The sequence below is a fragment of the Larus michahellis genome, chromosome 1 (genome assembly GCF_964199755.1).
Source record: "Larus michahellis chromosome 1, bLarMic1.1, whole genome shotgun sequence".
In the NCBI taxonomy this organism is placed as follows: domain Eukaryota; kingdom Metazoa; phylum Chordata; class Aves; order Charadriiformes; family Laridae; genus Larus; species Larus michahellis.
In genome coordinates, this window is record NC_133896.1 from 217,436,556 (window position 1) to 217,450,119 (window position 13,564).

Genomic DNA, 13,564 nt, shown 5'->3' on the forward strand with positions numbered 1-13,564 from the left:
CAAAATCTTGAGATTATTATTATTATTTTTTTTTTTAAATGAGGAAAAAGTCTGCAGAGGCAGAACACGATATACCTCATCCTCAGTTTACTAGGGGAACTATGGACACTTGGTCTTCTGTCATGGTTGCAGCGTTACATGAATTGCAAATAAATACGATTATCCAGGCACATTCTTTTATATTGTTTAATGATGTTAAAACAATAGCAAATTGAGGCATATGTCTGAAACGAGGCAACCTGGTCTACAAAAATAAGCATGATTACACGAATATTAAAACCTCTTTGCAAAGACTGTATGAAAGAAGGAGATCAAAGGGACACAGACATACAAAGCAACAAGCGTAAAGCTTCAGATTGGGGTGTTCAAGAGTTTGACAAAGCACCTCAGGACAAGTTTCCAGCTAGACACTACACCCTTACTCGTGCGGGCGTCCCTCAAAAAGTAGGGCTTAGACATGAGATAAAAAAAACCTGCAAGAAATGCTCAGACAAAAATATATAAAGTTTTTAATTTACATATTCCACAGATTGCAGTTACAACGCTCTCTTCTACACAGCAGTGATCCCTTGTAATTTGCCACAGTGATTTTTATTCAAATGCAAACAGTAACGGGAAAGCCGGGCAGGTTTTCCTCGGGACAGAAGTCTGGACCTCGTTAAGCTTCACAGTTTACCCACGGTAAGTGGCATCTCGCCGTGCCCCAGGTTATTGCGACAAGCGCTTCTGATCAGAGGTATCCTCGTTGGGCAGTACAGAAGTGTTGGAAGAAAGACTCGGCGCGTGGCGATGGTACACGTACGCTGTGTTTTATCGAGAGTTGTAAGTCCTCGTGACAACCCCTCACCGTGCCCGATAATCCCCTCAAACGTGGGACTGGTCCCAACACCGTGGCTTTACTCAGCCTTTGGTCTGACAGAAATTCTCTCAGTCAAGACGGAGATGTAGAGTTTCAGCCACGCGTACGTGACACCCAGGGCACAGTACACAGAGGTCAGCAACAGAGGGACGAAAGGGAACTGCCGTTTCCAGGGGGTCAGAGGAAATATAATTTCACAGAAGATTTCCAAAGGCACTAGTTGGATGAGGTAGATTGTTTCCAGCCAGTTAAGGAGAGGCCTCTCTCTCCTGTCAGAGGAATTGGAAAAAAAAAAAAAGTGTTAAAATACATGATGTTAACTAAAAATAACTATTGTTTTTCAGCTATCGCTGGTGACCAGTGCAAAGAATATCCCCCGGTAGTTCACAATAAGGCTTTAAATAAAGGAAAACATGTGATAACAGAGACTACAGCTAATTTCCTTATCATCTCATTTTTACACCGAGTTCCAAGATGCCCTGGACTCCAAGTAGAAACCTCAGCAGCTGCTCTGCTTCACCTCAACTGAACAGAGACCTTCACACACACGTCTGTGACACGGAAGTTGTTGTACGTCCAGAGACTGGAAATGTCACACTTATCTTAACCTCCGCCCCCTTCCCCCGCGCTTTCTGTAGTACGTACGAGCCAATCTCTCTTGCAAAGGACATTGGTGGTCAGGCTTTGACTGTGGGCAGTTTACAGGGAAATTCATGCTCTTCTGGAATTTTTGGGTTTTTTTTGGAAAGTTAGGAACAAGGAACTTGGCAAAAGCTCCATTTCTAGACAAAAAACTAATCCCCTACAGAGGTTTTTACTTAGGGCTCTTGAAACAGAATGATTGAATTCTGGAATACTAAGGGGGGAAAAAAAAATCAGACTGGTTGAAAGAGCAGCCTACAAAAAGCAGGTGACTGAAGTACTGCACAGAGGTTTATAGCATTTCCAACATCCTTCATTACAGCTTGGCTTTGCCATGAAACGTTTGGGAAACAGGAACATGGAGACTACAGGGGCTATAAGGACAAGCGCTGTCTTTGGTCAAGTTTTCAAGAGATCAATGGCCTGCAAAAATACACAGGATGATTTGGGCAATTACATGTTGTGACAACCAAGCATTTGCAGGAAATTTGTTGACAAATTACAGCTTGTAAATGCATGTTATTGTAACCTGCCCCTTCCACACATGAAAATACTAAGTACCACTCCAAAACCACACAGTAGTATTTGTTAACCATTAGCACTGACAAACAATCATCAGAAAACTCACTGTAATAAGTGTTCAAATATCAAATTAAATCCTCACAGGCTACAGCATTGCAACTTTGTGCTTTAACAGCGCATCAAGCGGGTGGGGATTTACAGCCTGCTGGGACTAACCAGGTAGTTCTCACAACTCAAACATAACAAGTACGTGCTATAATAATCCTAACTTAAGCCTTGCCTCCCGAGAAAAGAGGTAGCATCGTGTTTTGACGAGTAACACTTCAATTTGGTACTTCAGCATCATGTCGCTGCTGTTTGCCCATTACGACAACATTGTTCCCGGTGACAGAAGAAATGGTTTTGTCCTTGGCTTTGGGAACATGTTTCTTTAATTACCTGAATAGAGATTTCAACGAAGAGAAGCTATACACAGTAAACAGCAGCATAAGCAGTACTTTAATTGGAAGTTCTGAAAAACAAGGGACATAACGTACTTTTAAAATTAATTATAAAAACCTTTTGCCATATAAATTGCAGTATCTTTAAATCCTACCAGTCACACTTGCATTGTCCAATTGAATTATTTTCTCCAAACAGAACTAAATGTTTTACTGCTTAGGACACCTCAAAATAAACATAGATATATGCTAAAGCAAATGCCAAGCATTTGTAATACACTTGTTTCAATCATCCGTAAGCATACTGAACGCACTAGTTATAATTACAACATGACAGCACTGCAAATAAGATTTTCCAATTAAAAAAAATAAGTCAGGAATTACTGGGCTGGGAAGTTTAAAAAAATAAATGTGACAGCCAAAAATCAATGCTATCTAGTTCTAGGTTGTGGTAAATAAAAATTAAGTAATAGAGACGGCAGAGAGCTGCTCATTCCTCAAGGCAGCAGCTTCGCCATTGCAAATAAGCGGCATCATCAGACCAGAAGAGCGCGAGTGTCTGGATTTGACCTCTCCCAGAAGGATGACAATCAACACATAGTGTTATCGTAGCTAGGGTGGCCTAGGGTTTAAGTGAAGCAAAAGGGGAGGTGGGGGAGGAAGGAAGGAACAGCTTTTAGGTCACAAAGAAATCTGTCCCTACACATACTGATAACTGATGCTGCTGCATGATTTTTTTTTTTTTCAGTTTAAGCACGACAGCAGGAAGTAGTCACCTGGAAAACAGCCTGTCAGGTCTGTGGTTTCAAACTGCCTTTATTGCTTTTGCTTCACATGGTTGTGTTAGACAGGGGGAAGTATCGACTACGACAATTTCCCATTTCTATTTCAACTTAAAGCCTATGGCTCTTCCACTTTTTAAGCCAACGTTTCTTTTCACTAGTTGGAGTTCGGATCTATGGAAACAGGCCGACATAGAGCCTCCTGCAACTTTCAACTTATTATTACATAAAACAATCCAAAAACCATTACCTGCACATCATCTCTGGCAAAAAAACCCCAAAACAACAAAGCAGTAAAATGAAAGCACAGAAAGAACACTTTACCTGGTGATGTGAACAACAACGGAAAAAGTGAGAAGTGCCCTGTGGTTGTCAGAATCAAGTAGATGCCAGCATCCTTCGCTCTCTGAACAGACAACAAGCTAAAAGTGACAAGAATTTGTTACACTTCTGTCTTTTAGCAAAGAAACTTAACTTCAGCGAAACACTACACAATTCACAAGAGACCGAAGAACAAGTCAAACAGTTTCATAGTACCCCAGTCCCTGTGATGAAGTCTCCTGCTTCCAAACCACGTGGCCTCAGAGATAAAAATGCAGGAGAAAAATCAGCTGGGAAAGCCTTCCCCAGAACCACCACCCCCCTCCCCCAAAAACAACCATCAGAAAGGCCTGTAGTTTTCTACAAATGGTCTTTTTCCGTTGCCAGCTGGTTGCCAACATTGTCATCCCTACTTTTTCTGCTTCCTTTTGTTTTTCCAATAGTGTTAATTCCCTCCCTCCCACAATTCCCACTTCAAGGGTTTAAGCAGCGCTAAACCTCTCAACAGGAAAATACAGTTTGTAGCAATACTGGTCAGGCAGCTTACGAACTATAGCCTCACTGCTACCCACAACAGGCATCAAGTTCTTTCAGTAGAAACTGCGTACGGTTCTTGTCAAGCACAGTGCAGAAGGTCCCCTCCCTCAGCTGGCTCCTGCACAATCTACCTACTGTTTTAAATATGAACCAGAGCACTCATCGAGGCTTGAACTGCCCAGCAGCTAAAGGACTACAATATTTTTGCATTTGTCCCTGCCAGAGTAGATCTCTAAATTTAACTATTCAGAGAGAAAAAGAACTTCATTAACTACAAACGCTTGCCAAACTTGAGTATGACAGCAGTGTCAAATGCTTCCAGCCAGGCAAGCCAATTAATTTTTCTCTTCAAACTGCAAAGCCACAAGACGTGCAACAAATACACCTTGGACTTTTGGGGTGCGATGACTGTACTGCACAAATGCAGTAATAGGAGTGAGGAAAACAAAAGACCTTAAGAAAGCAGGCTGCTTTCGTCCACCATGTCACGTGAGTGAAACATTTTATCAAGCCTGCTCCTGAGCTGTCACTAAGAAAAGGAGGCTTCAAGGAGAAGCTAAATGAATTCTTTTAAGAGCACAGGTCCACACGCAGCCTAAAATCTAAACCCCATTCCTTCATAAGCACGGTTTGTTTTGACTTTGGCTTTATGGGTTTTTGGTTGTGTTTTTTTTTTCCCCATTATTCTAACAGCAATAAAGTATCTGAATTGAAGCACAGAGATTTTCTGTATACGATGCATCTTAATACAACGCAGCATTCAAAGAGACACAAAAGCGTACTGAGTGGGAAGGCCTGTGCGTCAGACTCCTAAACCAATGGCTTAATCATCCCCAAACCATACCCTTCTGTTCTTGTGATCATCTGTAAATTAGTACAAAGCTTTGCTGTGCCCCACAGAACTGATACAGCAATCAGCTACTCCCCATAAAGCTCTACTTAAAGCTTCTGTCAATGCAAACTATTGTGAAGTATAAGCCAGTGTTAATATGTCGTAAGACACTGTTTGTTTGTTTAACAGCACACCGGTTTCCTACATATGCTGTACTAGCACCAGCACATTCTATTGCCAAGGCAGCCACATTTTATTGTGCCTGAAATTAATTTACTTGAAGTGCACTTAAACTTTACAGCTTAAGGCATTCTATAAACATGCTCATTTTCTGAAATATACTGAAAACAAAGCGATCCTCTTTGAGGATTCCTTAACAAGTGGCTGCAGGTTCAGTCTGGCCAGCTACTATGTAAAAAAAAAAATAAAAAAATCACTTACCTTAAAGGCAGAATAGCAAGGAGTATTGCTTTTTCATGCACGTGCCAGCCAAACATGAAGGAGCTCAACGCACAAAGAACAAGGCACTGAAGAAAGCCTCTGGGCCCTTGAGGTTTAAACCAAAGACAGAAAACAGAGGGCTAGAAACAACAGGCAAAAACAGGACTTCAGTGAAAAGTCTGGCAATCCTGAACACAAACCATTGTCCAATGAGATTTTTTTTTTCCAGGTTAATAAACACCACGAGACCCAGTTTGTGCTTGTGCAGCACAAGCATTAGATAGCACTGGAGGAACCGTATCTATTTAGATATGTGAGTAGAGCCTTAAGGACTCCATCAATGTAACAGGAGCGGAAAAGTAGACTGAAAAACTACAGCCAACTCCCTGTTATTCGTGTTGCAACAACTGTCTTTGAATCTATGCCACTAAACTCCTTTTATCAAAGGTACTACATAAAGGTGCTGAAACAAAGGTTTCCAGCTAAAGGCTAGTTGCTCGTTATAGTGAAAAAGACTCTGTATCCAGGTAATTGCTTATTGAACCTTCAATTCTTTGCCTGTTACGTGAAGAATACTAAGCTTACCTGCAGGTAATGCTGTTAGCAACACCGTAAGCTGCCCAAACAGTTCCATCAGTATCTGTACTCACATCCTAGTTCAACTACCTTCTATCACAAAAGGTTACTTCTAGTTCAGCATGCAAAGTGTTTTTGATCCAACATTGCTTTTAACAATCTTTTAACCACTCTAGGGTTGACCGGGGCCATAATTTTAGCCATATTGTGTATCCAGAGAGATATTAATTCCACATTTATCCTAATAATTTTTTTATTTTTGTTTTTAAAGAAAAATTTTAATTACAGGGCAACAAAGAAGTTATGTGAAGTGCATGCTAATCAAATAAAATCCACGGGGGACAAAACATATCAAGTTTCCAAAAAAAATGTTATTTGTTCTTACCAGTATAGATATGAAAGTACAGATTAATGTTGCCAGTGGAGTCACAGAAGGAAGGACAGTATGCTGAAATTCTTGAACCAGCCCTCCTGTCATTGAGGCTTTAGGAATTTTTGTGGGATCAAGAAAATTACACTTTAAGCCTAAAAAGCAAAACATAAAAAAAAAGCACAAACTGATAAATGTTAACAAAGAAAGTGAAGTAGCTGAATTGAGTACACAGCCAAGTCTTTTCTTTTCAAAGGATAGCAGAGAGGAATGATTGAGTTCTGACCTACTGCTGGGAACTTATCATGTACCGGCTTATGGAGACAATCAGGTGATTTAAGGCAATCTGAAAATTTAATTTACTACCTGCATTTCAAATGGGGAAGGAAGATTAAAATCCAGAGAGGTCTATCTGCATTTAGGCACCATATAGTAAAATGAGCATACTGTACCAAAAATTGTTAGTGCTTTATCCATGGCATTGTACAAAGCCCAGAAGTTAGGGGCCCAATAAGCATGGCAGAGGCCTCGCTTGAAAGGAAAAAGCCGTGAGAGGACTTGAGGCAGCTGCCCCTACAGAAAACAAAAAAGAAAAAGATGGCCTTTTTTAGATGAGACATGGTTTATATTTTTATAACACAGTTTTCTAATGGTTCAGGGAAATAACAGGTGAAAAGGGGGTTATTACCAACACTATGAAGGGACCCAGTGAAAGAGCAGAAACAAGACAGACGATCAATCCCAGGAGGGTTACGTGAAGCAAACTGAAACTTCTCCACTTGAGGGATCCATCTACAAGAAGCACAGGGATCATGAAAACACTGTTGCAAGTAGAGAGGGAGACAAAAGGTCACACAGATGGTGAATTGCTAGCGCCTATCTAAAAGAAACATACAACCTTTTATGTCAGTACACTCAGCTGCTTCCTTCAACAGTTAGTTTGCATTTACTTTTTCCACACTGCAGCTCCTCCATTATACAAACTTCCAGTATTTTCTCTTTCAAGAGAAGCGCCTTCTCTGTTCATGTGAGGAATATCACACATGTTTTTCAGTGCTAAGAAGTGGAAAGGAACTCAAAGAAGGACTTCGAAATAGCTTCAGATGCTACCTAATCACTTCATAACAATAATTCTTATGGCATCAAACTGCCACCTGCAGGTTGTTCTTGTTGGTTTTTCTTAATAAAGATCTCCGTAGAAACATGAATTTTACATAAATGAATTTCAAAGATCTTTAAAGATCTTACTAATAATTCTGCTACCCAAGCAAAAATTTCATTTGACCCACAGACATTTCGGTCCAATGGTTTCTGCATATCTTGAATCTTCCCCAGGCCCCACTAATTAACACAATCCCCCAAAAGCAAGTGAATAAAAACCCATCTTACCTGCATTATTTGCAGTAAAACAATAGGATCGCAACAAATAAATGCCATATGCTGGGGCCACATACATGTAGATATGTTTAAAATGCAGAAGAACAGCAAATAGAAGAGCGCCCTCCAAGTATCTTTTCTAAAGGAAAAACAAAACAAAACCCAAGCTTTTTCTACCTGTTCTCATTTTGTACGAATTTCTAATGATTGTCTGTTGTACTCCCAAGGTGACAGGACGTTTGTCATAGGCATAAAAACAAATGAGTATTTACTTCAAATAACAAACTCAGTAGCATTAGGCACAACTAGTATGGAGAAGGAAACTATATTGTCACTTGGAAAACTGGGATAGGCTTCATCTCCCCGCAGCTTCAGAAGTACGTTTTCGAAGGACTAGTGACTTGGAAGAAGGTAAGATGGCAGGAAACCATGCTGCATTGCTCAGGTGTAACACAGAACTTCGCTTTCTCACAGGGAACTACAGTGCGACAGCATCAGCAAGCAATTATGGTGAGTTTCCAGTCCTCCTCTTCCCTCCAAACTCAAGAAATAGTTAGACATGCAGCTTCGTACACCTCAAACTTCCAACCGCTCCCAATGACTTCATTGGGCCGCTTATATTGAATGGAATTAATGCACCTAAAATACATATGGCAACAAAAGGAAAGAGCCACTCAAGTTTACCTGGCATAGTCGGGCAACAGAAAGAAGCATCAGCCCAAACAGAAAGCCATTGTACTGAAAGTGAATATCTGAACTTGAGTCAAGGAAGGAATAAAGCAAGCTTTCTTTACTACTATCAGTTCACCAGGGAAGACTCAAACTTATAAACAATAAATTCAAATTAAAATGGAACTTAAATCAAGAAAGTAGCCTTAAATTCACTCCACATAGACATAAAATTATTACTTAACCATACCCGTAAGCACAGACACAAAATCTAATACATTATCTTGATGAAAAGAAGCATAACAATCTGACCACATATATATCATGCAACTTAAATGATATAAACCAAAACAAATAAGAGGTTAATTCTCCACTTTTTGAGTTTTTAAATATTAGTTTCTGCCTCACATTGATTAATGGATAGAGGTGGCAGCCCTCACTTATCACCTACCACTTCAAGCAGGCAACTTCACAAAGACTGCGACAGACAAAATTACTCCTTTCTATGAAAGAATTACTGGGTTCCCCCCCGCCCCGTTCCCTCCCCAGCTCAATCAACGCATGTTGTGTCGAGACTGACGCACGATAAGTGGACTTTCCAGAGGTGTTTTTATATTCTCCTTAAAAAAACCCCTTGCTAATTCTCATGTAACATTAACCAATTGAAAACAGCCTGAACATAAAGGACTTGTAGAAGTTTTCCTTGCTACGGGACAAACCTAGAACCACACCCAGGAAAAAAGAGGCTCTCTGCTAATACTGTAGGCAGGCGCAGGAGGAGCAGCCAGCGGGAACAGACATGCTGCTGCCAGACTGGTCCTCCTGCAGTTCTGGCAAATTAGACCAAAAACTGAACAGTTTCTATTTTGCCAAATAATATTCTAATGAAAACACAAAGCTATTCAAGTAACCCCAGAAACACAAAGAATAGCGTTACTTGCCGGGATAGTAATAATAATATTCATGGGTTTGTGCCACACACTGTAACAGGTTGTTAAAAAAAGAAAAAAACAAACACCACAAAACCACAAACAACCCGCAATGGTTTGAAAGGATACGATCCACAATTAACAACCCAAAATTCCACAAGAGCAGAACGGCAAGAATGAAGGTTGGTTTTTCCAGGATATCCTTTGCAGCTCGTTTCCCATTTACACATCTGCAGCACCTGAACAAGAGCAGAAGAAACACAAGTCCTAACTGAAACAGCTAACAAAACATTGTTCCTTTCAAAAGTTGTCAACTGCACTTAACCTGAAGAAAACTATTTTACTAGGACGCAAGGCAATGATAAAATTGTTGCTAAATTCATCAAGAGAAGACAGTTTCATGAATAAATTTTCGTTAAAAAAAAAATTTTAAATTTCAATAGCTGTAGCTTTCCACATGCTAAAGCTTATGTTAAGTAAATTTAGCATCAGGTTCAAGACTCACGTTCAGTAATAACCATAACCTGCTTGCTATCAGCTTCTCCTGAATGAACAACATATTGCTACATCTGAAGACAATGTACCAAGTTGTATTTCGGGTCCTCAGTTGGACATTAAGCTCTTCCTGTCTGCCCCCTGCCCCAGCCCCCAATATTATGAGCTATTTCTGTTGGTTAAACAATATCTTATTGCTTCTCAGTGTGAAGCCGTACTGTCCATATTATTTTTGAAGGTAAGGTTAGATCAGATTAAAAAGTTGTGGATGGTTTGTGCTGAAATACTATTAGTAGAGGCACTTTAAGAAAGCCAGCTCCTGCACACATTTGAGTCAAAACAATAAAAGGAAAAAAGTCACAATGCAAAGCTAGCCTGTTTCAAATAAAGTAAATAAAGGAGCTTAGGCCGTTCTCTGTTGCATTGGAGCACTTTCTACTCATTTTTAGAGCAGACAGAATAAAATGAGGTAAGACTGTTACAGGTTAAGGCAGGCAACATAATTCTCAAAACATCTTTCCCCCTCTACTGTTTAGGTGTAAGAAACACTTCACAAAGTCAGGACACACTGAAAACATACAATCTTGTTAAATTAGACTTGACATAATCAGTTTATCATCAAGAATATCACAAAACACTGGAGTAATTTAGCATATTGGATGATACTGGCATTTTATCACAAGTTTCCATTATGCTTCTACTCTAGAAGAACAGAGTAATAAAAGTGACAGGAAGAAACAGTTGGGTGCACTCAAACTGTCCTGCAACTCCTAAAAAAGGAACCCAGTGACAGAAACAAAATACCTGTAATGTGAATCAGCAGCTAATGTCTGAATGTGCACAAATCTGACCACACGTACAGCAATAGCACCTCCAAGAACAACAAAAAGTTATCTTGTGTTTATCAGCGTGTTCCAAATTTCTCCTTGAATAGGTTACAGCAACTTCGATACTTCCATGCATTTATAAGCTTATTTGTACAAATAATTATTTGTTGTTACTGCAAAAAAAGTCCATATACTAGTGACTACCCACTGTCCTTAAAATTAGAACACTAAGACTTACTCACGAACTGCATATATGAAAAGGATATCTGTAAAGATGACAGAAAATCTTTGGAAAAAGACGGTTGCGCGACTGGTGTAATTCAGATTTTCAATAACCAACATCTTGGGGTCAAAATACTTGGCAACGTGCGAAAGTGTATATTCAAACCAAGCAAAAAACGGTGGATAATCCAGGGTCCATTCCGAAGTTGCCTAAAGACAAGATTAAATAGTTTAACACAATCCATGCTCTTTACAGTCCTTCAGGTACAACTCATCACAGCAAATCAGCTGATGTATTTCATCTCAGTAGCCTCTATTTCACAGAAACTACTTCACAATAAAATAGCCAGCTCTATGGTGCTGAACATGATTTGAGCTGTTCTTCTGCAGCACTGGTAGAGGGAAGGGATGTCTTTTGATTAGAAGAAAAAGATTGAAGGACATTTTGTGTACCTGCACCTAACCAGTATATCACTGTCTGTTCTTTATAAATCAACTTACAGTAACAGGGCAAACATTAAAAAAAAACCCTCAATACACATAAAATAGCTCACAGTGAATATCTGTCTACTTTAAAGGAATCACCAGCACAATCAGCCTTATTACAGTCTCAAAATTATTTTTACTTGTTACTAAACAAGTCTTAATTCTAGTTAGTAAGACCGTATCAAGATCAAATAGTATTATTTGATCTTTTCCCATATGGACTGTCATTATGCCCAGACCAATGATTAACTCCTTGGGTGTGGAAACAGGAGAGGAGGATGGAGGAACAGAGCAGGCTGGGATGGAGTATATTTGCCAGTGTGCATGTTCCCAAATGCTTATGTTCTGCTGCTGAAAGGCATCCTATGCTTTGGCACTGGGATCATGCTGGCGTCAGAGAAATTTGCTTTACAGCATTCGAACACCCTGTCAAAGTTCTGACTCGCACAAATCATTTACTCATGGATACACCGTTCCCAGACAAGGAGGAGTAATCCAGACTATGATATTTATTCCAGAACTCCAGGAGACACTGTAAGATAGACTCAGCCTACACAATTGTGTTTTAATCTATCATCAATTTAAAGGTGATTCATCTAGGCTAAAATCGATGCATGCTAGTAGTGCACCAGCAGAGGCTCAAAGCTTTAACACAGTGATTGATTTCATAATGTATGTATCCATTTATATACCTCATTCTTTATCATAATAATTGCATATCATTAATGACAAGAGCAAAGAGAGTCACAATTTAAGACTACCACGCAACTTGCTCCTGTGCTACGCAGCCTTTCTAATAATCCATGTGCCTTAATTGTCTTTTCCATTTTGCCTTCATAAGTACCAGCAACTTCCACAAACAATTCTCATTTTTTAACTAAAACCTACACAGGGCCAACAAATCGTGACTGGTATGTTTTTGAACCACTGCTGTACAGCTACCAACCATCAGTATGCACGGCACAAGCTTTCTGCAAATAAAAGGCTTTCTCCTCTTGCATTCACATAGGCTGACATACCCAATGAGCCTGTAATTTATAAACTGCTACAAAAACGCAAACGCATACTTACTTCATAGTACCACTGAGAGAGGGGTAAGTTGTGAGTGATGGCAAGCCAATTCCTATGTACTTCAAAATCTGTGGAATAACTACAGAAGGTTTATATTAAGGTCACATACATACACTTAAAGGACAAACATTTCAGAGCACATCACCACAGGCAGATAAAAAGAAAGCCCACATTGATCTGCCCTAGGACAAGACTTTGGTCAAGTATCTCAAACAGTAACAAAGATGCTGCCTGAACTTTGTGCCAAGAACATACACAGGTGACTACAGGACAATAATTATTTATAGCTTGGCCTTTTCTGACAATTAAAGCCAAAATACCAGGTTCTAACTGAATTTTTAATAGCAATTTGATTTTTTTTTTGAGGGGAAAAAAGCTGCAGTGTCTTTTAAAGACAAAAACCATTGTTTCAGAACATTTAAAGGCCCTCCCGAACAACAGCCCGGCAGAATGGACTGTAAGCACCTTCAGACACAAAACCAAAGCGGTTTCACACCGCTGAGAGGACGAGGAGGCAACGCCATCCAGCAGCTCCTCGCTCCCCACAAGCGCCCGAAGGAAATAAGGACCTTCAGGACACCGCGAGCACCCCCTCAGGACCCGCGGCACCAGGCCGGCCCGCGCCCCCCTCCCCGTCCCCGGCCGCCCTGAAGGGCAGTGGAAGCCAACAGCCGGCCCGGGAGGAGGGCTGAAAGGCCTGCCCGACTCCCCCCCTCAGCCCCAGAGCAGCTCCTTACTAGGCGGGGATGAGGAGGCACTTGAGAAAGGAGACGCCGAGCGCCAGAGCGCGAAACCAGCTGCGGCCGCCCGCCGCCATGACACGCCGCGCGCTGACAGACGGGACGGCGCGTGCGCGGCGGGAGCCCGCCGGCTGGGTTTAAAGCGCAGGCACCGCCCGCCGCGGCCGGTGCGCGTGCGTAGAGCTGCCCACAGACCCCCCCCCCCCCCCCCCCCCCCCCCCCCACACACACACACACACACACACACACACACACACACACCCCCGGCCGCTGTCTGGGGTGGGGGTCAGGAGCGAGGCGGGGTTGGGTGGTGTGGGGCCTGAGGGATGTGGGGTTGGGTGGTGTGGGACCAGGTATGGAGCTGGGTGGTGTTGGGCCTGAAGTTTGTGAGGTTAGGTGGTGGTGGTTCTGGGTGACATGAGGTTG

At 41.2% G+C, this 13,564-nt stretch overlaps 1 protein-coding gene across 3 annotated transcripts; it reads right to left on the reverse strand.

Moving 5' to 3' along the window:
* Positions 1-486: 486 nt before the first annotated feature.
* Positions 487-13,243, reverse strand: ALG8 (ALG8 alpha-1,3-glucosyltransferase). Of its 3 annotated transcripts, none has more exons than XM_074572344.1 (13): positions 13,136-13,243; positions 12,399-12,477; positions 10,858-11,051; positions 9,427-9,536; positions 8,384-8,451; positions 7,712-7,838; positions 7,011-7,114; positions 6,775-6,895; positions 6,338-6,477; positions 5,377-5,516; positions 3,570-3,667; positions 2,462-2,534; positions 487-1,128 (listed from the first exon to the last, which is right to left on the reverse strand). In XM_074572344.1, the coding sequence occupies exons 1-13, from the start codon at positions 13,213-13,215 to the stop codon at positions 897-899; spliced, it is 1,566 nt and encodes a 521-aa protein (XP_074428445.1). In that variant the 5' UTR covers positions 13,216-13,243; the 3' UTR covers positions 487-896. The 3 variants fall into 3 exon arrangements, with proteins under 3 accessions (XP_074428445.1, XP_074428447.1, XP_074428446.1); XM_074572346.1 differs by having other exon boundaries at positions 5,377-5,482; positions 6,338-6,436; positions 13,136-13,234; XM_074572345.1 differs by having other exon boundaries at positions 12,399-12,466; positions 13,136-13,224.
* Between the last annotated feature and the right edge of the window lie 321 nt (positions 13,244-13,564).

Bases quoted from the DNA above. Each gene is read 5' to 3' on its own strand.
- ALG8 (XM_074572344.1), bottom strand. From the start codon at position 13,215: ATGGCGGCGGGCGGCCGCAGCTGGTTTCGCGCTCTGGCGCTCGGCGTC. The intron at 8,452-9,426 runs GTATCCTTTCAA...ACTCAAGTTCAG, and splicing joins TGGGTTGTTAATTGTGGATC to ATATTCACTTTCAGTACAAT. The intron at 7,115-7,711 runs GTAAGATGGGTT...TGCTTCTTGTAG, and splicing joins TTTTACTGCAAATAATGCAG to ATGGATCCCTCAAGTGGAGA.